Source organism: Nasonia vitripennis (genome assembly GCF_009193385.2).
Source record: "Nasonia vitripennis strain AsymCx chromosome 4 unlocalized genomic scaffold, Nvit_psr_1.1 chr4_random0010, whole genome shotgun sequence".
NCBI lineage: Eukaryota > Metazoa > Arthropoda > Insecta > Hymenoptera > Pteromalidae > Nasonia > Nasonia vitripennis.
In genome coordinates, this window is record NW_022279646.1 from 1,042,186 (window position 1) to 1,068,791 (window position 26,606).

At 38.2% G+C, this 26,606-nt stretch overlaps 1 protein-coding gene across 7 annotated transcripts in view; it reads left to right on the forward strand.

The window, feature by feature from the left end:
• The window catches only part of LOC100119221 (multiple ankyrin repeats single KH domain), a 490,846-nt gene that overhangs the window by 341,616 nt on the left and 122,624 nt on the right, over positions 1-26,606 (forward strand). For all 7 annotated transcript variants that reach the window (XM_031930209.2, XM_031930213.2, XM_031930215.2 and 4 more), the window contains one exon: positions 13,099-13,838. In XM_031930209.2, the coding sequence (XP_031786069.1) occupies positions 13,099-13,838 (740 nt within the window). The remainder of the gene's footprint in view (positions 1-13,098; positions 13,839-26,606) is intronic.

Genomic DNA, 26,606 nt, shown 5'->3' on the forward strand with positions numbered 1-26,606 from the left:
AACTCGGCACATCGGAGAATGGAGAGCGAAGCGAGGATAAAATCAAAAACCAAAGCGCTTAAACCCAGCTACCCCATGCTCTCCGAGATCAGTAATTTATTTATAAAAACTGCTCGGCACATCGGATGAAGGCGAGTATAAATCAAAAACCAAAGTGCTTAAACCCGGCTACCCCACGCTCCCCGAGCTCAATCATTTATTTAATCAACACCTCGGCACATCGGAGGAAGGCGAGCGAAGCGAGGATAAAATCTAAAACCAAAGTGCTTAAACCCAACTACCCCACGCTCCCTGAGCTCAATCATTTATTTAATCAACACCTCGGCACATCGGAGGTAGGCGTGCGAAGCGAGGATAAAATCTAAAACCAAAGTGCTTAAACCCAACTACCCCACGCTCCCCGAGCTCAATGATTTATTTAATCAACACCTCGTTGATTAAGTAAATGACTGAGCTCGGGGAGCGTGGGGTAACTTTTTTCACTTTAACTCTACACCATGCCTAGACTAAATTTTCAAAATGTTTTAACTCTACTTCCTTTTACCTTTTTTCTGACTAAACCTTCTCTTTCTTCTATCTTCCTGAATCTTGTAATCCTGTTACTTTCTTATCACTCCTTTTTTTTAAAGTATACGCATAATCACCATATATTATTGCACAGTCCGGAACCTGTAAGGCTGTGAACGGTATTGGCTTATCTTTTTCAACCACTACTTTATCATGTCGTACACATAATGTGTGCTGCCTTGCTATGACTGACAGCAGCAAGTCACTTATATTGCTTTTATCACTATATATATATATATATATATATATATATATATATATATTTGCATGTTACTTAAAATCTGGAATTGATGAATTTTTTATTATATTCTTTCGTCCAGTAAACACTTACATATCTGTAGATGTGTACATACATATACAACTACCGCATATAAACACAAAATCTAAAACGAAAAATCTTTAATCTTGCTTGCTCTGAACATAATACTATGCCTCAGAATTATAAAAATACATATAAATTATAAAAATTTAAATCATTAACTCAATGATATATTGTTACTGCATCACAGTATCGACTTCTTAAACAAATATTGAACAAGATACTTTTACTAAATTGTAACTTATGCATTGTATACATTAATTAAATTGTAACTAGATTATACATAGCAAATTATAACAATCATAAATAACAATCATTATTGCATTGTAAAATTAATAATAATAATAAAAATTAAAATAAGAACAATATTTAATAATAAGTAAACAAATTTTTATGCAATTTTTGACTATAATGAAATATCAATGACATATTATACTTTGCAATAAAATGCAACAAAATCATTTATATACAATATAAACAATAATTTTAATAAATGAAAAATAATATTCTTTACCAGTCAAGAGGCTGGTAGAAAAATTCACCTGCTACAAACATTATAAACATTGAAGAACCTGCAACAATAAAATAAATTCCACAAAGTAAATGCTTAATAGAAAAAGTTTTAAGGAATAATCTTTTAATTTATAATAAATTACTTATCTAATAATTCCATTGAAGTACTTTATTGAAAGCAGGATACACATACATGGAACACTTGTGCAATTTAACAAATCGTAATCATACTTGCACATATATCAGTAATAATAAGAAAAAAATAATAACTATTCAACAATATTAGTATGCACCAACAATATATGAAATACAATTCACAATTTAAAATTGAAAATCAAAGCAAATTAAAATCTAAAATACTAATTAAATATAGAGTGTAAACTTCAATATTAAAATTGAACAAACGATCCGAATCGAATCATAAACTACATAAATATTCGGGCGTCCAAGCAAAAGTGGCACACCTAGCGGTAGAATTTAGAAGTACTGCGCGTTTTACCAAAACAATCAATAATGTAGGTACCTTAACCGATAAACTAATTGTTTAATCTGTCCCCACTGTTGTCATAAATCAGTGCAACTGAACTGTTCAATTGAATCTTTGTTTCTCCTAATAATATAGATAAATTGCTTTAAAAATTTCAATAAAATGCATCAATTTCCCATTTACTTACCGATTTAGAAGTAAAAAAACACCTACAATTGCACTGCCCAGAATTTCCTGCCTGACAATTATAATGAGTGTTCAGAGTCTTACTGTTACCATTATTAGTGGTGATTTTAATATTTATTTCATGTGGATAATCAGTTAACGAACTAGAGTTTAATTACAAATCAAAGTATTTATCCACTTACACATTTTGAACATTGAAGTGCTACAAAGCCCACATAATAGAATATAATTAGAATTTAAGATACTGCAATCTTCTTAAAATGCTCTACTTCCCCCATTGATATATTTCATTAACTCAAAAATTTCAACAATTGCACTGGCCATTGCGAACTAACAAATTGCAACTAAATAAAGAAAATGATAAATAGAAAGTAAGTAAGTTTGTCACCGTAAAAAGCCGTGTTTTAAGAATAACTACAACTTTTATCTTCAACATTTTCATGTAAAACGTAGAGCCGCAAAGTATTATGATAAATAATTGATTTTTTTTTTGCTACAGGAAACCGATTAGCTACGAACTTGAGTTATAAGCATTTTCATGATATCATGTCAATAGAAAATAGTTGTATTTTTCAAAGATCTACAACTTCTTAATTTAACATTTTTTGTAGAATGCTTAGTATTCAACATATGGATCTAAAAAAACATTTTTTTACCATTTTTGAAGATAACCGCATTCTGCGTATATATTAAAAAAAACTCGGGGAGCGCATCTAAACTTGCTAGTGTACTAAAAAATGCATATTTTCATGTAAAACTCAATCATACATATTTTTTTTATTTTTATTTTTTATTTAAATACATATAGTTATAAGTTACAAGTTACATAATTATTGTTGTTTATTGTAATAGTGATATATAAAAATTCCTCCTCTTTCCTTGCCTCTTCCTCTGCCTCTTCCTCTGCCTCTGCCTTTTCCTCTGCCATTTCCTCCTCCTCGATTATTGTTTCCTCTATTATTACCTGTAATCATTTTTAATAAATTTTTATTATTTTCAATTCTTTATTTGAAATACTAAAGTTTAATTAATATAAAATAATAATTCAATAATTCACCTCGATTATTTTGCTGCAATTCACGCAACGACAAAATTATTGATAGATTAAAATTCAAATTTCCAACAAAAACTTATCTATTTAATTTAGATTTCTATTTTAATTGTATAATTTCATAAAAAAAAACTTAATCAGTGCATAATTTTTATGAAATTTTACATTTAACTATCTCTCTGGTATATTACAACATTTTTTAATAATAATACTTTGTTAAAAATATTTACACCGAATTTTACATCAAGTTTTATGTAATAATTTAGAACTTTTACGTGTACAATTTTACATAAATCAATTAAATTGTAAAAATTTTAAATAAAATTGTACGTAAAGATCAATATGTAACATTTTATGTGAAATATTACATAAAGTCTTACAATTTTATTCCTGCATGTGAAATTTTATATCTAATGGTTTAAAATATTTACATAAAATTTGATGTAAAATTTTATGTAAATATTTTTGACAAGATAACTTTTTATTGTCTTGATATGTTCCTAGTAAAATTTTAACCAATCTGGCTGGCATATTTTCTATGATGAAAACTACTTATACAAACTAACCCGTTTCGCTTGTATACATATAAAGCGCTTTGCATGTACACTTAACCTTATGAGGTTAATATCATATAGTATAATAATACGTATTCAATATAAGAAGAAAATGATTTATTAATGAAGGCTTGTATTGTTGATTATTTTTTAATTAAATCATAATTAACATTATTTTACATCTTACAAAGTTATGATGGTAGCTTAAGTAAATATAAACTAGTAAATAAAAACCATATAATTTTAATAGCCTATATCCAAATCCATTAACCTTTGCCATCTGCATTATATTGAAGCAACATATCTAGATTTTTGCACAAATATTTTTTTAAATGTTTAGAATTAAATTACAGTACCTGTTAAAATTTTCAGCTCAAGACCTATAAAATATTTGCTAACAACCGAGTCAAATTTCTCATAAAAATTATTACAAAAGATCTACTAACTCTTACCAATTATATGTTTGGTTTCCAGTATTTTTACATTCAGAAGGATACAATAACATTGTCTCTTTTCTCAATGCAATAATGAAAATCTTCACATTTCAAAATTGCAATTGAATTTATCTCAAATAATACACTTTTAATACCTGTACAAAAATATACACTTACGTAGAATTCTATACACTTTTGTATATTTATATACATTTTTTTCTATACTAGAAATACTGCACGATTTTCACATTTCGCAATAAACCATAGTATTCACTTGAGTGTCCAAATAAAAATTTTAAATATGTCATCTGAGATCAATTTAACTTTAAATTTCATTTCACTATCTATTTTATGTATATTTATGTATATGAGTTTTCGAATAAAAACAACAACAAAATTTGAAAAGCAAGTATCATGTTCAAAACTTCTTGTAACTATTAAAAGTGAAAATACTTATTAATGCATTAAGAAAAGAGACAAAGTTATTATAACTTTCTGCATATAAAAATACACTAGAATTTAGAAATACAACTAGCTAGAAATAGTAAATCCTCTAAAAAAATGCTAACAAGAAATTTGACACGACAAATCCAAAATTTAAGACAATTAAGTAAAAACTGGTAGGGTAACTTATATTTGACTAATTTTACAAATATCTATGTAAAAATTTAACCATCTAACTTTAATATAACGCAGATAAAATAATAACAATTGTTCATCACCGTTCCATAGCTTCCATTTACTTATTTATTCTAACTTAAGTTATCAACATTACTTTTTAAGAGATAAAATAATTATTTACACTTTATTGTGCTGCACACTGACAGTTTAATACACCTATTAAAGTAATTCAAATTCATGCATATTCTCAGATTATAAATTTGTCTACTCCACTAATCCTATGAATATTAATTGACTTTTGATAATAATATTTTAATTCTTTTAAAAAAACAGTAACATTCTTATCAATAAAAATTAATAATTCAATAATTATTTATACTTCAAAAATACACCAATTGCCATAGTTATAAGGCAAAAAATCGCTATTCTCTTTTATAATTAAATCAAGTTAATGTCGAATATTACCAAAATTGAACTCTTATAATCCAATTATTGTTAATATTAACAATAGCCAAATACCAAAATGGAAAAAAATAATTCCTGATGGTAAATGCTTATTTAGAAGTTTTTCATTTGCATTATTTAATACTCAGGACCACCATGAACAAATTAGAAATACAATTGTCGATTATGTATTTAACAATTGGGAAGAAGTACAATATACTCTGACAGCAACCGATATTTATTATAGATACAAAAATAAATATGATTATCGTTAGAGAATGAGTAGATTTGGTACAATGGGAACAGATTTTGAAATAGGAATGTTTGTGAGAATTTACAACAGAACTGTGTTTTTATATGAACTTGAAAATGACCAAATAAATTTAATATTTAGAAGCAATAACAATGAAAACAGTGACATAGATACTGTACAATTACTATTTTCGGAAGATAGAACTGCCGGACACTTCGGTTGTATAATAAATAATGTACCTATTAACACAACATCTTCAACTACAAATATTCGGCATACAAAACTTGAACAAATGATAGAAAAATCACAATTAATATCTGCAAATGAATTGAATATAAAATGCAAAAAAATTAAATCAAAAAATATCTTTGTTAAATCATTAAATGATGAAAAAGAACAAGCAAAAATTAAAGAAATCAATCTTACAAAAAATGATACAAATAACAGCTTTTATAAAAAAGGACTTATTGAAAACAATCATAAACTTGAAAAAAATAACAATTCTCCTATAACAACCAACCATATCATAACTATTGATTTAATAAGTATAAAAGATGACATGAGTTGTATAGATACAAAATCATGCTGACCTGCCCACCCTGTGACGGCTCCTGGTTCCCCGAAGGTTCCCCAGAGCTTCCACCCGCTACGACCTCTGTTGGGTTCTGCGAAGAGTTCCCAGCAGTTGAGGCCCCAGCGGGGTACTACACTATTCAGGTTTTTACTGGTGCTAGCTGCCCCAGTAATATATCGGGTCAGAGTATTATAGGCAGTGTTGCCCTTGACACTCTTCCCCTCCGGTTTCGCGGTGGGGTGCTCCACCTCCAGTTGACTAGGCGGAGCCGCCCTGTAGCCTTCAGCTTCACTCCCCCTTCCTCCCTCATCTAAATTTTTTGTGTAAGGTTCCATAAAAAGTCTCACGAGTAGCTAGGGAAGTAAAGGTCCGCTACCACAGAGCCCCACATGTGGCAGTAAAGCTAGATACTCGGAGATTTCGCCAGGTTTCCCCGAGGCATCGATTGCGACCGACTAGTACCCCAGCGGCCAACTAGTCCCCTCAGTACGATGGCTTACACCTTGGGATTAGGGGTTGGATGAAATACCCATTGCGCCTCCTCCCGAACGCAATGGGGGGCTGCCCTTAGCCTCCGGCCAGTCCATAGGTCGCCCTCGGGAACCCCGAGGCCCGACCTCAGTTAGGGGAGAGGCCTGACAGCAGTGCCCGTTTTACAGGGATCCTGCCAGGGAGGCTACTCTTGAGCCCGAGAGGCGGTATCCCGCATCAGTCCAATTTCGCCGCCACGCCAGGACGACCCGAGTTTAGGACGTCACGCTCCCGTCACCGGAGCCGAAGCGACCACGAAGACTGGCAAGACGAGCCCCCCCACCAGGCCCTAAAAAGCGGGCACTCGACAAGGTGGCAACCCCCGGTAGAGGAATTTAATAGATAATGCCGATAAAATGTCGTCAAATCCAAATACAATTGAAAACATGCCAGAATCTCTTAATTCAAAACAATATTTAGTACAACCTAAAAGTATAACAAACATACAAACAAATTTCAATATAAAAAAATTATTAAAGATGGAAAAATTGTATATAACATTAAAACTAATAAAAATTGCAACACGACAGAAAATTTAATAAAAATTAAAAATTGCTCAATTTCCTTAACACCTATAGAACTTCGTAAAAATTCCTTAGATATTAAATTGAAACTAAAAAGGTTAAAAAATAAAAATAGAATGAGATTATTACGTCTTGTCAACAAATTTAGAAATATCGAACGTTCAAAGGATGTAATAAGAAAAAAAGAATTAAGAAAAGATATTGATTTTAGAACCAAAGAAAAAGATCATGATAAAATAAAAAATATATAAATCAGACAAAGAATATAAATTCCTTGGAAACCCAAGAAGAAATAATCAATACTGAATTTATATCAATCAATAATAATAAAATAATTGATGATTTTTATAAATCCATAGCTGAAGGACCAACGCACATATGTGAATTTATATCAATCAATAATAATAAAATAATTGATGATTTTTATAAATCCATAGCTGAAGGACCAACGCACATATGTTCAAATTGTGGTGGACTTTTTTTTAAAAGATCTGTAACTAAATTAAAGCTAGACGATGAAAACATATGTACTGATAAAATTAATATCTCTGAGATTTGTAAAATAAGAACAGAAAAAAACAAAATACTTGTATGTTTAATTTGTAAAAGATACATAAAAAAATATGATACCAAAACTAGCGTTAGTAAATGGTTTTGAATTTGACAAAATTGACGATACTTTATTAGATGTAACTACAATGGAAGAACGATTTATCTCACCTCGACTTCCATTTCTACAAATTCGAACCTTACGAGTAGATAAACAATACGAACTTAAAGGAAATTGCGTCAATGTTCCTGTTGATGTAAATTCGTTTATATCTAAATTACCACGAAATCCAGATAATATTCAATTAATACACATAAAACTATGTAGAAGAATAACAGATAAACATCACTATGATTATCAAGTCATAAGGCCATCTAAAATTTTAGAAGCTATGAATTACCTTTTGAAAAGCGATGTTTACACCAAACATAAAATCACTCTAGACGAAAATTGGCAAAGAAATATAAACGTATATATAAACCAAGAACAAAATGTAACGAATGAAATAACTAACTTAAATGATAATATTGAAGAAGTTGATAATTGGGAAGAAATTGAAGAAGAACCACTAAATCCGGGCAATGTAGAAACAGCACTTGAAGATGAACATATAAATAATGTTGGAATTAAATTAGCCCCTGGTGAGAATAAAATGCCAATTTCAATCATCCATGATGAAGATTTTATGTCTTTAGCCTTCCCAAGAATTTATGGAGGAAAAATCAGATCATATAAAAAAACAACTCCTTCAAGAATAACATTGGCAGATATTGCTAAATCTGAAATTCGTATGTACAATCGACGATGCGCAAAAAATATACCACTCATATTTATACACCATAGTAGAGTTCGATTAGAAAGATTATTTTCACACATTCAAATTAATTTAAGAATGAAAAGAAAAACTAATAATGTTACAGCACGTAATATTATTAATAATAATTTACTAGACCAATTAATACAAGATTATGATTGCTTTAGAATCCTAAAATGCGATAGATCCAGTCCTTCCTTTGGGATCATAAAAAAATAGTTTTGATGGCAATGATTAGGCAGCGTGGAAGGCCAGATTTATTTTTAACACTATCAGCTGCAGAAACGCAATGGTTAGATCTCATTCGCATACTTGTAAACATTTTAGAGAATAAAAATATAACAAATGAAGATGCCGAAAAATTGACTTGGCAAGAAAGAACTAAACTAATTCAATCAGATCCAGTTACATGTGCTAGATATTTTGATCATAAAATAAGATGTCTATTAAAAGTTTTAAAAGCAGAATCTGGACCGTTTAAAAATCATCCAATTACAGACATGTATCACAGAATCGAATTTCAACATCGAGGAAGTCCTCATGTTCATGCCATGATTTGGTTAAAAAACGCACCAAAATACGAACCAAATAATACATTATCAAAATCTTTAGTTGAAAAATTTATTGATCAATATATTACATGTGATTCTAAAAATGAACTAGTTAAAGATTTTATAAAATATCAAGGTCATAAACATAATATAATAAGGTGCGTTTGATTTAGAGTACGTACGTTCGTTTTTAACATGTGTAGTATATCTATATACATCAGTATACATAGATATATTACACATGTTAAAAACGAACGTACGTTCCTAAATCAAATGCACCCGTCTTCTTTCATCGTCAAGTCTTACCCCATTACAGTTTATCAATAATATTTGAATATCTGCATATTTTATATGTGCTCGCAGATGCGCGGCCGTGATGCGCACTCGTCAGTCCGCCTCGTGCCGCGCACCGTACGCATCCAGAAACCGCTTATTTGTGTCGCGACGCGACTCCTGGTGTGCGCAGGAGCATGTGTGTGCTGGCTGTGTCGGTACAGAGGTACTCGATCACGCCTGGCGGACCACGGCGGCGCTATCGTATCGCATAGTCGCCTGCCAACCCTGCAGGGGAGCCACCGTTGCTCCGCATGGTTGGCAGGTGAGGTTATTTCTCTCGGCGCTACGATAAACAATGTTATTGTTCCTCTGCTGCATGATACATTGCAGCAGGGTACAACATTACTTGTGCGGATAATTTTAGTGATAGTGTACACGTGTAGCCGAGCAGGCTACACGTCGCATAGTAAAAGAGTGAGAGAGGTGTCTGCTAAGCGTCGCTGCCTTTTACGAAACGAATCACAGTTGCAGAGAGCCGAACGCACGGAGTGAGCATCTATCTACACAAAGATTCTGAGGAAAGAGGACTAGATTTTTCAAGCTAGAAGTTGTCTGGTTGTCTTTATCTAGTTTTTGTTGCATTGTTTACTAACGTACATCAGTATTTGTTGGAGAAGACAGAGGCACACGCAGCAGCAGAGTACGTCCGGCGTTGTCTAAACATAAACATAGCCTTAAACAGTGGTGTGCACAAACTTTCGCGAATCTGTCTATTGTGCATGATTGCGCATGATTATCCGTTTCAAAGAACCTTCGTGCTACCGCTAATGTACCGCTCGAGAAAATTATGTGTCTAATACTTAGGTGCCGAACACCTGCCAAGACTCGACGCAAGCACTCGTGTAGATCATAACAAACATGACGTGTGAATCCGGAGAGTAAACAGCAGCGTGCTCTACATCAGCGTGTACATCTCTACATCTTGTGACCCTTGGTTCAAATCGGTGGACTGAAAACTGGGCACCGGCCAATCGCTTTAGAACATGCAGGACTGCTACAACAGAATCGAGCGAGATCGACACCGTCATCCATGGAAAATCTATAAGATCGTCTTCAACTTCACGAGCTCTCACCGCTCGAGCTCGACGACGACCCCGCCCCCTGCAATGCCGACCTCCACGTCTATGCTTGTTCAACTCTTACTTCAACCTCCTCAATGGCAAATACATGCTCTCGCTAAGACCTCATACGCTTGTTTCTTCGGAATGAGTCGAAAATAAACAACAAGGTCCTTCTTCTTCCGTTACAGCGGTTTCAATCTCAACATAAGCGGGCTGCGACGCCACCTTGATTACGGCCACCCCCCCCCCCTCGGCCAGCCCTCACATATAAGTGCAGTAGAGTTCGCCACAATTAGCGAGTGCCGCAACTTCGACTGCCGGAGCTGCTCCTACGACCAGCAAATGACAATTGACGCTCAAGACCATTAAGCTGAGAACGGCGCGCGACAACGAAAGCCCGAGAATGAGTTTGCAACGGAACGTCTCATCAAGTTAGAGGACGAGGAGGAGCCGATTGACGATAATGAGGAGCACGCGGCCCCTATATATCGGCAGTGCTAGAAGTTGGACCAACATCACCGCTCGAGCTTAGAATACCCGTATCACCCGGCTACAAATCCAAGCCTACCGCCGCCCGCCAGCATCATTAAGACCCTCACGCCGCAGATGATCAAGGCTGCTCAATAGCAAGAGCAGCAGGCCCTCAAAGACAAGATACGCAAGATAATAAGGCTCTCGAGAGGTCGTTTATCTATTAAGGTCATTTCTTCTGAACTTTAATTAAACGCATTAAACGGGTATGAAATTGGACTAAAAAACACCTTTTACAAGATAAAATGTTGGCAACTATAAGTTTGGTTTATTGATAAGCATTTCTACCAGGGCATCTTCATAAATCTGTACATTTGTATAAGAATTCTATTCTAATTCCTCCTTCAAAATTTATAAAATCATTAAAAGAATTGCCAAGTGTTTGCAGCTTGCAAAGTTTCTGTATATGCTTATTAATATACTGAAAAATGTAGCTGAAAAATGGAAATTCTGAATTTTGGCCTTCGAAGAATTGTCATACCGAATAATATGGCACATATAAACATTGTTTTATCCTTTTTACATTGTACCTGAATATATTTAATAAATTGATTCATTTTTTAAACAATTTAGGAAAATTTTGAACAAAAAATTGGATTTTTCATTTTTCGACAATTTAAGGTGTATCCGTCCCCTTAACAAAAATAATAATGTTTAGGCATACAGGGTATACAGGGTGAGAGACAAAGAATTTTAATCTCAATATCTTTTAAACTAAACGGTTTCATAAGCTGCAAAAAGAACCTAGCCGAGGTGATTAAAAGATCAATATTTTCCAAAATTTCAACTCAATTAAAGCCTCTTTACTCCCGTAATCGTACGACATAGAAAACCCATTTTTTTAGTTTTCGATTTTTAACTCGAAAACTAGTCGCCAAAATAGCTTGAAATTATTAGAGCAAGTAGATATTGTCGATGTTTATTGTCATGAATTCTGTTCAAAACGTTTAACGATTCATTTTTAGAGATATGTTGCTTCCTCCTAGAGAAAGCTTTGTAATAGTAAAATTTTGAGTTTTGAAACTTCTAGAAAATACTTTTTGGTTTGTTAGTAGTTCAAATCAAGTGTTTTTAGAAAATGTCCGTATGGATGTGTGTGTGCGTGCGTGTGTGTGTGTGTGTATACCGTAATATTTCTGGAACTACTACGTCAATATCAAAATTTGACATGCATATATATTTTTGGTTTCTGAATTCAGGAAAAAACAGTTATTTTTTATTTTCTCAACTATTTTTTTTATGACCATTTTTTGATTTTGAAAAACACTATTTTGCGTTTTTTTCAATCATCCCATTTTTACAAACAATTTAGCTATAATGGATTTGAAAGAGAATAAAATTACCTACTTTTCCTCGTTTGGTCCTCAGGATTGACTGCTTTGTTCGGCAAATAAAATAAAAAAAGTTATTTTTTTTAAAGGTTCATATCTCTGAAACTGAACATCATAACCTCGCAAAAAAATCATGTCGATGGGTCATGTGTCAAACTATATCCCATTAAAATTTCAAGTGATTTGACCACTTATTTTTTCAGTGATAAATCGAAAACTGAAAAAAAATGAGTTTTTTTTTGTGCCTTGATTACGGACGTAAAAAGGCCTTATTGCACTTGAGATTTTGGGAAAAAGTAGATATTTTTTGTATATATTTCAATTTATAGCTATCTTAATTTCTGCTTTAGATTTTTTCCCTTTCTTAAGGCTTTAATTTACCACGTTTCAGTGCCCCACTGTTCGTTACTTGATTTTTCATCTAGTTATATACGCATCTGCTTCTAGATTTATTTCTAATGTAATCTTTGTTTTGAAACATATTGTAATCAACTCAATGTAACATTCGTTATCTAAACTTTGTCATTATTTGTAACTCGATTACTATCACTAGAAAAATTGTTTTAATTCCTTTTAAAAACTTCGACAAATTAAGCTTTTTTTAACAACAAGAGAGTAGGATCCAATTTTTAAATCGACAAAACGATTACATATTTAAGTCACGAATGATGTTCTGTAGGCAACCTAAGACTGATGTCGATCATTCCCGTTGGCGGTGATTACTGCTCTCACGTCGTTTAAGTACTGATCGTACCCGCGGAACTAATCTACAAGTTTCATTCCTTGTTTTCTAACGTACTTTAAATATATAAATAACTTAATGGTCATAAAAGAATTTCATTATATCTTTAACTTTTCTCTTTCAGGTTTCATGTCTTATGGCAGCATTTCGCAAAGGCCATATTAAAGTTGTTAAATGGATGGTTAATCATGTAACGCAGTTTCCAAGTGATCAAGAGATGACAAGGTACATTGCTACTGTCAGTGACAAAGAATTATTAGAAAGATGTCATGAATGTGTAAAAATTATTAGAGCTGCTAAGGAAACTCAAGCTGCTAAAGCCAACAAAAATGCTACAATACTTCTAGAAGAATTAGACATGGAAAAAAATCGAGAGGAATCCAAAAAGGCTGCAGCAGCACGGAGACGGGAACGTAAAAAGAAAAAAAAATTGGAAAAAAAAGAAGAAAAACGCAAATTACAAGAAGAAAATAAAAAAAATGAAGCAATCTATGAAGATAAAGATATTATCGAAACTAAAGTAGGCGATGAAGGTAGTTATAAAGAAGAAGATAGCGATCATGACGATAATTTTGGTGAACTTCTTAGTAGCCAACCACTTAGAATAAATCGCAATGTAGAGGATTCAGATAAAGAAGAAGGAGATAGTGGGATAGATGCGAACAGCCAAGGAAGTTGTACTGGTAGCCATAATTTAAAAGCTAGGGAAAAGAAAAAAGATAAAAAAAAGAAGAAAATTATTTGTTGCAGTCTCAATGCATCTTTAGTTAAAGAATCATCTGTAAATTTGATTACGAAAAATGCTGATTTGAATACCGATACTCCAGAAAGATGCCTTATAGCGAAATCTCTGGATGAAGAAAAGTAAGTAATACAATTTTTTAGCAATTTTCTTCATAATTCATGCAAATTGATAATATAGTGAATAAATTGATAATATAGTTAGAAAAATGAGTACAATACACAGTTCTAATTTATGATCAGATCAGGCACAGGCAAAGCCTACAAGATAAAGATTAATAACATTATACATCAAATTGACTGTAATGTTTTAGACGTTATATACATTGATATAATTTTGCGCTCTCTGTAATTATTTTGTTATTTTGACAAAAATTAATTATTTATAAAAATATTGATTCAAAAAATATAGGAGAGAACCCCCTACTGTTGGGTGTGCCACTACTAAAAGAATTTCACTACACCTTTGGATTGAAACAATGAAAATTGCTCAACCTGGAAGATTTGCTTGCTGTAATAGAGGCATTTGATGTTCTGTACAGTAGTGTTATTGATTTTCAAAATAACTAAATGAAAAGCCAAACAGTAAAAGTTCATTTTTTTTTGATATCGAAAAAGTGTCACCTAGTTTAAAACGTCATTAATATTTGTAACTAGGAATGAAGGTGCGCGCACTTGATTCTATCTCTGTCTAATAACACTGGTAGAAAATCTATTATAAGTGTTGGGAGGCACACTAATGTCTGCTAATATTTTATAAGCATGTAACATGTTACTAAATCCCTCAAAACTATTTTTTAATAAATTTATTAATAATGCTCAATGTCGTCATCATTGGTTCGAATAGTGAATTTAAAGAAAAGTTCAGTATAAGAGTCAGTGGGTTTGTCTATCATTACAGTGCCTTTTATTTGCATTATAAAAAATGCTATACAACTGAAATTTTACACAGATACTTACTATGCTACCTAGAAAACATATAACCTACATGATTATGATTTAACTGTTTTCATTCATATTTTCACATCGAGGCCCATATGAATTTTTTAATTTAGCCTATCAAATTTTGCTTGTATACAGTTACACAGAAACTACCATCTCTAGCACATTGTATTCCTGGTATTTTTACATGAAGAAAATGATAAGTATTTTAGCTTTTTTGTCAAGACATTAATTAGAATTTTAACTTTTAACAGTTGTGAGAGATTTTGAGACCGATACCTGTTTCTCCATTTTTGCATTTTTTCTCATTCGAAAACTAACAGGTCTAAAAAGCTCATATTTTGCATATAGATTTCTTTTGTGATTGTGGAAAGATATTTAAAGTTGAATCAACGTTAACTGAAAAACTTCTAATTTCGACTCCCACACTGATGTGAATGCAAACTCATGCTATATGACTAAATAATTATCATGGGTGTTGTAGTCGAACACAAAAGTATTTCAGTTAACGTTGATTCAACTTTAAATATCTTTCCACAAACACAAAAGAAATCTATATGCAAAATATGAGCTTTTTAGACCTGTTAGTTTTCCAATGAGAAAACTATTAAAAGTCAAAATTCTAATTACCTAAAACCTTGACAAAAAAGCCAAAACATTTATCACTTTCTCCATGTAAAAATATGCTAGAAACCAGAAATACAATATGCTAGAGATAGTAGTTTCTGCGTAACTGGCTAGTAAAATTTGACCTGTTCAATTAAAAAATTCGCATGAGCCTGGATGTGAAAATATAAATGAAAACAGTTAAATCAGAATCATCTAGGTTACATATTTCTAGGTAACATGTCTAGTAGCCTTTTTACAATTCAAAGAGCATTGTATAATGATAGACTTAAACTTACTGACCCGGATACTGAACTTTCTTTAAATTCACCTCTCAAACCTCACCGAGGGCGACTTTGGGCACAGAGACACAGTATGTCTTCAAACTCTTTATTCTTTTAATTGAACTTCTCACTGGCATTTCAAAAAAAAAAAAACTAAATAATATTCACACACTTTATTACTACTTCAAATAGGGTTAGGGTGCCACTTTTCAATACACAATACAATGGTCTCCTACGACGGTACCGGGTCAGACGGTTTCGATCGACAGAGATAAAATTGTCTGCTTTATCATTCTTATAGAAAGAGATTATTGTTTCAAAGTTAATTAACTCTTTTTTCATGATTTTCTATTTGATTATTTGCTTGCAAGTTGATTTAATAGATTTGATTTCCATCCATTTCACCCAAAAAAATCCAAGCTTACATTATTGAGAGTGTTCTCACTGACATTTACTGATCATTCCCGGGTCACAAATATTTCTAGAATTCTCTAGCCAGAATTTCAAAAGTAAAAAGGTCAAAGTTCTAATTATCACACATTAATATTACTTTTTAAGGCAAGACGAGGTGAAGCACGAATCACGGGAAGAAGCCGCGACCACCTTGTCCAGTAACTGTAGAGTTCCTTAAACACGACAAACTCATCAAAATAATAATTATACATCGATTAACGCAAACTAATACAACATTATATTGAGAATATGCAGGATTTACCACGTATGTTGCATTATGGAATCATTCAGTAAGTGGTAAATTAGCCGAATGGTTAAGTCGCAAGTATATCAACCCAATAATCCCGAGTTCGAACCCAGATCTCGACGATTTCGTTTACGATCATTTAGAGAATCATTTAGAATCCATGTCGGATCTCCGTGGAATCCATGTCAATCCATGTGGATATCCAAGTGGATTATCCAGGTAGATATCAATTTGATTATTTTGAACAGTGTAAAGTAGGCCTTTTCAGACCAAGTGTGGAGTGTGTGTGTGTGTGTGTTTTCTATTTTTTTATGTTGCGTAGGCAGAGCAAGCTCTGCACAAGTGGCCCTCTGACACCGGATCCCCACGGGTACTATCGTTGAATAATACTTTCGTGAAGCCCGTTAACTAGCCTTTTTTTGGCTTCTCCTATAAAGTTTAACATTTTTGTACATTCCCCATCCACTAAGGTGATTAGGGGTTCAGGATCGAACTCGTCTTCTTCATTCTGCATCGTCCAGCCGTCTGCTTCCTGCCGCATCGTCCGGTTGTCTATTTCGAGCAGCATCGACCGGCCATCCTCTGGACAGACTCAACCCCGACACCTACGTTCCTCTGCATCGGGTGAGGGAATCTGGGCTCAACTCAGTCACCTACGTTCCTCAGCATCGGTCTGAGGAGCACTTAGAGATACTCGACCCTAGCTTCTACGTTCCTCTGCATCGGGCAGGGGAGTGAGAGCTCAACTCTGTGACCTACGTTTCTCTGCATCAGTCCGAGGATTTGTATCTATTACCTAGTGGCCTTCGTCTAGCAACAGTTTTACTCAGCTGTTTCACCATGTTCTTCCCTTCTATTCTCCGTCATTTCTAACCTTTTTGATAACAGTCCTTACGTAGTTGTTTACTGCGCACTAGCCATCTTTCGACGCCAGTCCCTCTCGTTCCATTTCGTATCGCAAACAGTTGCAGAAGACATGTTCCGCATCTTCGTTTGTTTCCAAACATACTGGGCAATTTGGATTATCCTCTATCTTGAAGCAGTGTAGGTAGGCTCGAAAGCACCCATGTCCGCTCAAAAACTGCGTAAGATAGTAATTCACTTTCGTCTATTGGCCCAGCCAACGATACATGGTATGAGGCGGTGCATCCATCGCCCATTTCCACTAGAGTCCCATCGTCTTTGCTACTTAGCTAGGGTTTGTTTCTTTGTGGATTTCCAAACTTCCTTTTGAGTATTGTCACTACGCCGGTTTTCTTCGTATATATTCTTTCGTTCTGTTGCTAGGAGGTCAATAGGCGGGGCATACTTGAAGTAACGCACACTGCATCTTCTTGGAGGACTTCACCAACATAGCGTCCGCCCATATTGGGGCACCATATAACATAATTGATGTAGTTACACTGGCTAGGAGTAACCTTCGGCCCTGCGTTGGCCCACCTACATTTGGCATTAGTCGCGATAGTGCAGCACCGACTTTTGCTGCCTTATTGCTCGCCCTCTCAAGATGCTGCTTAAACGTTAGTTTGGCGTCTATGGTGATTCTCAGGTACTTAATGACCGGCTGAGAGTTTATTTCGTGTCCGTCCACTGACAGCGTTATTGTCTCTATTTTCTTTCTACTGGATATAAGAATAGCCTTCATTTTATGGCTAGCAAGCTTAATTCTAGTCTGCTTTAGCCAATCGTGGATTATACCTCCTGTCTCGTTAGCGATTTTCGTTACCTCTTCCTTTTGCTTTGCCACTACCACTACTGCAATGTCATCTGCAAACCCTTCAATTGTTGCACCTTCGGGTAGCTCTAGCCTAAGTACGCCATCGTACATGATGTTCCACAATAGTGGGCCGAGCACTGACCCTTGTGGGACCCCTCCGGTTACTTGATAGGTTTTCGTGCCGCTCTCTGTGTCATACAAAAGGGTCTTTCAGGTAGTCATACATAATCCTTCTTATAATATGCGGGTACCTCTTTTTTCCGTAGTGCCTCCTGTATCTTGCCCCAGCTGGCTGGCTGAGTTAAACGCATTTTTAACAGTGTAATAATAAAAGGTACTTCTTGGATCCTCCTTTCCATCTTTTTTCTTCTGGTGCAGTTCTAGCGGTGTCAACTACTAAGCTCATGGCATCAAGACCAATGTGTGTGTGTGTGTAGGGCGTATCAAAGTTTTTGTACGCTATTTGGCGACTTGTAATAGTGCGGACATTTTAGTGCTTATATCAAATAGAACGTCCGTAAAATTTGGGCGCATCAGGCCAATTGCTTCCGCTCTGTCTAAGGTCGACAAGAATGATGAATTTTTTAAAATTACCACATTTACGTTTAAAGAAATTTTGTTTCGATTCTTCATACAATTTTAATAGAAAAATGTTTTTACACATTTTTTTGTGAAATGCATTCCTTCTAGTTAGTAAAAATCATTAAAGTGTTGAATGCAATTTTTTCAACTTAGATTTCCGAAACTTCAATGTTTTATCAAGAAGAAAGAATGCATTTTACAAACAAATGTATTTGAACATTTTTCTCTTAAATTTGTTAGAAGAATTGAAGAAAACATTTTTTAAGCGCAAATATGGTAATTTTCTACTTTATTGACCTTAGAGCGGAAGCTACTGATCTTATGCGTCCAAATTTTCCAGACGTTATATTAAATATAACTACTAAAATTTTCGCACTATTAAGAGTTGCCAAAGCGCGTACAAAAATTCAATACACCCTAATATATATGTTTATCGGCGTTTACTTATAAGAGCCGGGTCTTGACATCCGAATTCCAGTATTTTCCTTACTGGTTAAAACGATTTGAGTCACGTGCAATCCTTGTCGCTAAAACGCGTAGTGCAAGGCAATAACGATAAGCAGACTATCTAGCGAAAGCTGGGTCGCCGGTGATTAATCAAACGTTGCAAGCGAAGGCTTGCATACAATAGTATTCGAAGGGTAAAGGGAGCCCCATCGGTGCAGACTAGCTGATGCCTTCTAAGATTGGCGTCGATCTCTCGGGGGCGTGGCGCCGAGACTAATAGAGAGATTGAGGGACTCATTGTGTTCGCATGCGTGAGCATTGTCCTTAAAGGAAGGGGGGGGGGGTGCTCTAGCTTCCTATTCCTGCCCGATGCTAGTGACGCAGGCATTGGGGCTGTGCTAACTCAGACCATCGATGGAGACGAAAGAGTCGTGAGTTTTGCAAGCCACACCCTCTTGAAAGTGGAGCGCAATTACTGAGCGAGAGTGTCTAGCTGTCCTATGGGCAAACTGGAAATTTGGTTCTTATGTGGAAGGTTATCACTTCCAAGTAATCACCGACCACAGTAGTCTGAAATGGCTGTGTAATATGCGCAACCCGAATGGACGTCTTGCCAGATGGACCCTCGAGTTACAGGCATACGACTACGACATAGTACATAGGAAAGGTTCGCTTGACTATGTCCCTGATGCCTTGTTGAAGATGTACGAAGATATGGTAAGTGATGAAATGCTGATCTCCTCTGTCCAGCCCAAAGATTCATGCTGCAAAGATGGCTGGTACGACACGTTGATTGCTCAATTTCTAGAAAAACCCACTGAGCATCCGTATTACAAGGTTGTAGCAGGCCATTTATACCACTATCGTCTTGATTAATCGGATAAAATCCCTCAAGTTTTGCGAGAATCGCACTGTGAGCCCACAGCGGGACATTTAGGACGACGCAAAACTAATAAGCGAATCGCGAGGTATTTCTACTAAAAAACATGTATAAACACATCAGCAAATTTGTGCGCTCCTGTACCGTTTGCCAACAGTGTAAGGTAAAGCAGTTGCTCCCTGCTAGACAGATGGGCAAACGCAACATTTACGGGCCATGAGAAGTAGTAGTCAGCGACATTATGGTCTATTTCCTCGCTCTACTAAGGGATACTGTTATATCCTTATATTTGTGGATAGTTTCATTAGATGGATTGAAGTAGTCCCCATACGCAATGCTGATGGCAATACGGTCAAGAAAGAACTCAACGAGCAAGTTTCCTTACGCTTCGGTGTACCTGACATATTTTTAGTCGATAACGATTGCGACGCTGTGCCTCCCAACACAGGTGCGCAACACCTAGAGCCTCGCATGCACTAGGATTTATCTTACACGTAGGATTTTGCGCGATCGTCACGTTTGGGAGAACGCTAGGGAGAGGGGAAAATAATCACGCATAATGGTTATAGTTTATTGTACTTGTATTTCGCCCAGCACTTCCCTACAACGAAGTGGCTGTAGTGCCACCCGCGCACAATTTAGCCACGCAGGGCTTATGCTGGCACGCTCACACACGAGCCGCGCTCGCGCAGCAGAGGGCAGGCCTCAGGCTCAGGCCCAGGTCCAGTCCGCTGACGGCTGGCTCTCTCTCTCTCTCTCTCTCTCTCTCTCTCTCTCTCTCTCTCTCTCTCTCTCTCCGCATCGGCGCCCGCTGATTGGCTCGCGACATGCGGAGGACCAGTCAGCGCGCGCGCTGACGAGGCTCGCTCTTGCGCCAACGAATGCTTACTCTCGCGCCGATGTTGACGGTTAGCTAGCCCGTTCCTCGAACTCGAGGACAGGCCGGCACCGACAACAACAAGCCGACTCGCTTTTTTCTTCCGCGCACTCAGCGCTTGGCCGCATCGATCGAGATTCCTCGTATCGACGCGGCTGCGACGTTTGCAACGTCGCACGGTACAGAGTTCTGTAATAAACTGCTTGACGAATTCCTACAAAAACATGGTACGACAGGCGTCACATCATACCTCCTTAACACGCCTAGGCAAATCTTGTAGAGCGGATTAATTGCACATTCAAGACGATGGTAACGTATTTTTTTGAGAACGAGCATAAAAATTGGGATACATTTTTACCCGAACTCACCTTTGCATACAACACCGCTACTCAAGAGTCTAAGGGAGTCAGTCCTGCTTTTCGTAATATCGGACGACATCCAACTCCACCACATAATACCAAACGTGCAGAAGAGCAAGCCACTCGACAAGAAGCTGAACAGCTGGCGCTAAGTAAGTGGGAAGAGCGGATGTGCAAACTTTTCGACCTACGGTTAATCACCGCAAAAAGAGCGCAACGTGCAACAGAATGATAATCAAGATACTATAATGCGATAAGCAGACAAGTTAAATCGAAAATCAACGACTCGGTCTGGAAGCGCAATCGAATTTTGTCATCAGCTGTTCAAGCATTAATGCTAAGTCAGCACCTAAGTATGCTGGACCAATTAAAATCACTGCTCGATTTGGTCAGGATGTTTATGGGCTCGAAAGTGACACTGGATAGGTGATCGGAAAGATCCACGTCGTCGATGAAGATATTCAAGGGGAAATTAAAACGCGCGTGGTTGTTGCTCGCCGTTCGGTTAAAATCACACGGGCGAAGAAAGTTAGTAGGGCTCCGACGGTGGACGCTCCTCCAATAAAAGTTAGCAAAGCGAAACGCGGGCGACCAAAGGGTCAATGAAAAAACTAACACCGCAAGTAGACGCAAATATATTTATACGACGGATTACCCTACAAGACCTTTCCTACCGACTGTGAATATGGTTATCCAACATGAGAAAGTAAGAACTAGAGCTTACTCTTGTCCTACTATAACCACACCAACTGCACCACTAATGATGAATGGTGGACTTATCACACCTGGACAACCTACTCTACGAGATTAGCGGACTACAAGAAACAGGGACCAGCTAAATCTACAGGCTTTGGCTACTAATGATAAAAAGACTAAAACAACCAAAAATGTTAGTCTTAGAAATGAATACTTTTTATTTCTTAGATGTAATCCAAAAAGATTTGGTTGTCAAAGAGAAAACATGTAAGAACATCGAAAATTTCAATAGAGTTATTAATCAAAGCTGCGACGGTGTCTTTTGCACGTCGCGTGAAGGTAAGTTAGCCGAACGCGGAGAACCACTGGCGACAGCTAAGTTGCCAGGGCTCTTATAATTTTTGTGCTATTTTTCCCGAGGTACATCGCAAGTGCACATAGTGCGCAATATGGAACATCACCGGAGCGGAGAAAGGATGGCGCCGAGGAAGAGAGAAGAGAAACAGAGGGATAGTATGAGTGCGAGTGAGAGAGAGAGAGAGAGAGAGAGAGAGAGAGAGAGAGAGAGAGAGAGCGTGAGTGGAGAGCACGTGCGCCAATCGTCGAGCCTAGCCGAGCTTCGCGCCATCGGGGCAATGAGGAGCTAGGAATATGAGCCGTGCAAGGGTGATACGCGTCGGTTTTCGGCCGATAGAACCGCGCGCGAGGAGAATCGAGGGGTGGGAGAAGCGGGAGCGAGCGGTGAAGAGAGCGGTTTTCTCCCATTCGCGCACTTTTTGTGTGCCGCCCGAGCGGAACACACGTGCCGGAGTAATTTAAGTTAGAGTTTGTGAGATTTATTGTGGGGTGTAAAGTTCGAGGGTTATCGTGGGGACGTCTAGAAGAAGACGAAGCGAGCAGCCAGATCGAGAGGACGACCTGGGCTTCCGAGGGAACGAGAGAGGAAACTGCGTCAAGGTCATCTCCAGGAAGTTGGCATCCCGAGTCGAGCTGCCAGCGTCTGTCTAGGCGTCGAGGCGAAAACTAAGTAGGTACTCAGAGTCGAGTTAGGAGATTCGCGGACGCGATCGTGAGAGGAGCGCGAATGCGAACGTGGTTGAGAGAGTGTGCTTGTGAGAGTGTATGAGAGAGAGAGAGAGAGAGAGAGAGAGAGAGAGAGAGAGAGAGAGTGAATGCGTAGAGATTTTGTAATGGATCAGAGGACGAGTGAGATAATAAAGTGCTGTAGATAGAGAACTCGAGAGTTATAATTTCCTATTACCCCCTTGCAAACCCGAGCGAGGGAGAGAGGATTCGGCGGAACCTCCTCCGAGAAAACGCGGAGAAAACGTATGAAAAATTAGTTTGCCTTTGGGCGTCCTGGGAGACTTTAAAATTTCCCCGAGCTTAGTCATGTCTCAAATTAATTTTGAGAGATTTTGAGATGTGAAAGTATGTGTGAGTGTAAGTTGCGTCGTAAAAATTCGTAAAATTGCATACGGATGTGAGGTGGAAGAGCAGAGTAAGTAGCTGCTAAAATATCGATATATATATATATATATATATATATATATATATATATATATATATATATATATATATAAACATTTTGTGCATGCACTGTATTTCTAAGTTCCCCTGAAAAATTCGTACGCGCGTGAGAAAACAAGAAAAGTCGTGCGTTCCGAGAAGAGTCGCCGAAGGCTCGAGAGTTGAGGGGAGTTGTTCTCGGAGAGCACGTGCCAGCGTGTTGCGGCGCGCGCGGCGGCGTGTTCTTCGAGTTAGCAGGCGCGCCGAGTTGTTTTGATTTTGAGAACAGTGTTCGACTGTACGGCTTAATTTCGAGGTAAGAAATCTAGCCGCTGCGGAGCTCGTCGCCGAGTTAGACAACGAATCCAGAAATTCTGTGGTATCAATGGGACGTAGCTGCGATAAATCCGAGCCCTAGAAGAAACGAAGAGGAGGATCTAGATCGCATTAGCGTGTTGCCATCAAGTCCGGACGGTGCGCGTAACGCTCGTCAACAGCGGCAACGAGAGCCGATCCGTCCGGATAATCATGAGTCAGACTCTAGCATTGGGTGCGTGATTAGACGTCTCATCGAAACCGGAGAATTCGATGTGCATAACCAGCCACCGAGAGCATTTGCGAGAGCACCAGGCGCCGAGATAGTGACGACCGCGACTACAACGTCGGTACTCACGACAACGGCCGGTCATCTTCGCGCGCCAGCATTTTCGACGGACGTGCGCCGATAGTAGGAACATTTAATAGGCCAACGGCGAACATAGGGTTAGGAGGGCCGCTTCACTTTGCGTCGGCAGAAGTGCCTAGCCTCTATGATCCACTGCTCTTATCGGGCGATGAATGTCAACAGTCGGCGCCGAATTCCGTCGCGGACTCAAACATTCAAGCATGCGAGAGCTCGCCCGTCAGGCGTGCCGCGAGAGATGGAGAGTGTCGTGTCGTATTTCGATAAATCGAGTGACGAAGAGAATGACCGCGGATCAGAGGGAAGGCGAGTATATGAGAGATACGAATCGGGGAAGGCTAAACGCACGGAAACGCGTCACGAGGAACCGAGGAGAAAGAGTATTTTACGAGCAGCTAATCGCGAGCCAAAGTGATCGCGAGGCGAACGTTCGGAGCAAGAGTTCGAGATTTTCAGCGACGAGGGTATGCGATTAGATCTAGAGAGCGACCAGTCTCTTGAGCGGGAACCGAGGGTTAATCGACGTCGCCGTGATTCTTCACGTGAGCGCCGTAAACAAACGAACGAGAAGATTCGGGCGATTAAAACATTGAAAAGCTGGGACATTAAATTCTCGGGCGAAGATAAAAACGAGGATCCCGAAGAATTTCTCGAGCAGATTGACGAGTGTCGTGAAGGATCAGGAATACGTGAGCGAGATTTGTTAGCTGCGTTGCCGTGTTGTTTAGGAAAACGAGCGCGTATCTGATACCGAACAAAAAAAAAGGAATTCTATTCATGGTCGGCATTTTGTCAAGCGTTTCGGCATCAGTTCATGCAGGATTACGATCGCGAGGAGTTAATTAAATATAATAAGGAAGACTTGTACAAGCGGACACAGGACGAGGGCGAAAAGATTGCAAACTATATAGCTATCTTCCGCTACATAGTTTCTCGCTTTAAACGTCCGCCTTCTAATCGGGAGTAAGTAGGAATCGCGTATCGTAAATTGCATCCGAGTTATAGAGACGCGATAGGCGATAAAGTCATAGAGAGTCTTGAAGATATCGTGAGGTACGGTCGATTGTATGAGCGCAAGAAGAAAATGGATTCGCGCTACGCTCCGCCGCCACATGCGGATATGATGCATGTGTCGGGGGCAGCTTATACGGGATCGACGCGTAAGCAGAAGGTAGCTGCGACAAAGGACGAGGAAGTCGCGGCCGTAGACGGTAATTCGCCGAAAAATAACGCGGGAGGTAAAAAAGGTAAGGGGCAGCAGAAGAAGGATAAGGAGTCGGTTAGTCAAACAGAGTCGAAAGGCGAGGCAGGGCAGTCGAAGGCGCCAGCCGGAGAAACGCATGCTGACGCTGCAGCCGCCGTGAATCGCGGAGACCCGCAGAGGCAAGGATCGTCGGCATGGCGTACGAATAATCAGGCACAGGGTGATAGCGGGGGTCGAAGCGGACCTCAGGCGCAAGCGAGCGCGAAGCCACCTCAGCAGGCGAAATTCTCGTTAGGAGCGGAGGCTTCAGCAGGTGATAAACTGCGCGAATTCGTAGGCGCGTGCTATACGTGTCAAGGCGTGGGACATCGTGCGTCTCAGTGCCCCGAGGTCAGGAGCTTCGCGTGTAATCAAAAAGGACACGTGAGCCGCAGCTGTCCTAATCGAGCGCCGGGCAAGGTGGACACGGAGTTCGTAGGCTTTAGGCAGGTGTACTGCCAAAACTGCGGTAAGTAGGATGTTATGTTTCAGACCTGCCCAAAGTGTTCAGAATTATGTGCGCGGTTGGGAAACGGGCAGACCGGGGGATTGAAGAAGTAACTTTAATCCCCCGGAGAAATTCTAATTCGAGTAGCGATAGTATTGACGACGGGATGTTCGTTTTCACGAAACCGCCGATTCGCGCCGAGAAAGTATCGTTGAAAGAGTTAGGATCGAAGGTGAGAGTAGAAACCGGGAACGAGAAGTTGAGAGAAAGGGTTGAGTCGTATGAGCGAGTAGCTTCTCCAGAAAACGGGACGGCGGCAGAGATAGAAACCGTCGTTACGTTAAAGGGAGCTGAGGAAAGGACCGCCGCGGAAAAGAAATTAAAACCGCGAGGGTTCGGTCAGCTGATTAATGCGAGCAAGTCTTTATCTACATGGCGTTATACATGCTATCGGGAGAAGAGTTCTCGAAACGTAGCATCGAGGCCTTACGGTTAAGAAGCGAGTCGCATAAATCAGAAGCGCAGAGAGTAGATTCGAGTGACGAGGAAGAGTTAGCGTACAGAAATTTAGGCAAAATAGCCAAGGCAATAGAAACGCTTACCGCTGAGTCGGAGTTGAGAGAGAGTCGAGTAGAGAAACAACCTGTCGATGCTGAGAGTAGTAGAATCGCAGGCAGAAAAGACGTGTCGGGTAAGAATAATATCTCGGAACACGGGCTTGGATCTGAGGCAGAGTGAGGGAGACGAATGCGAAGAAGTAGTTGCGAGCGTAAGCGCGGATAATCGAAACTTCATTTTCGTGAGTATTGGCGGTAAAAATTATAAGGCGCCGACCCGGGCGCGACGCTTTCGATGGTAGGACCGCACGTGGCAGAGAGGTTTAAGTCAAGGCTGCGGCCAACGAATATGCGCGTTAGAA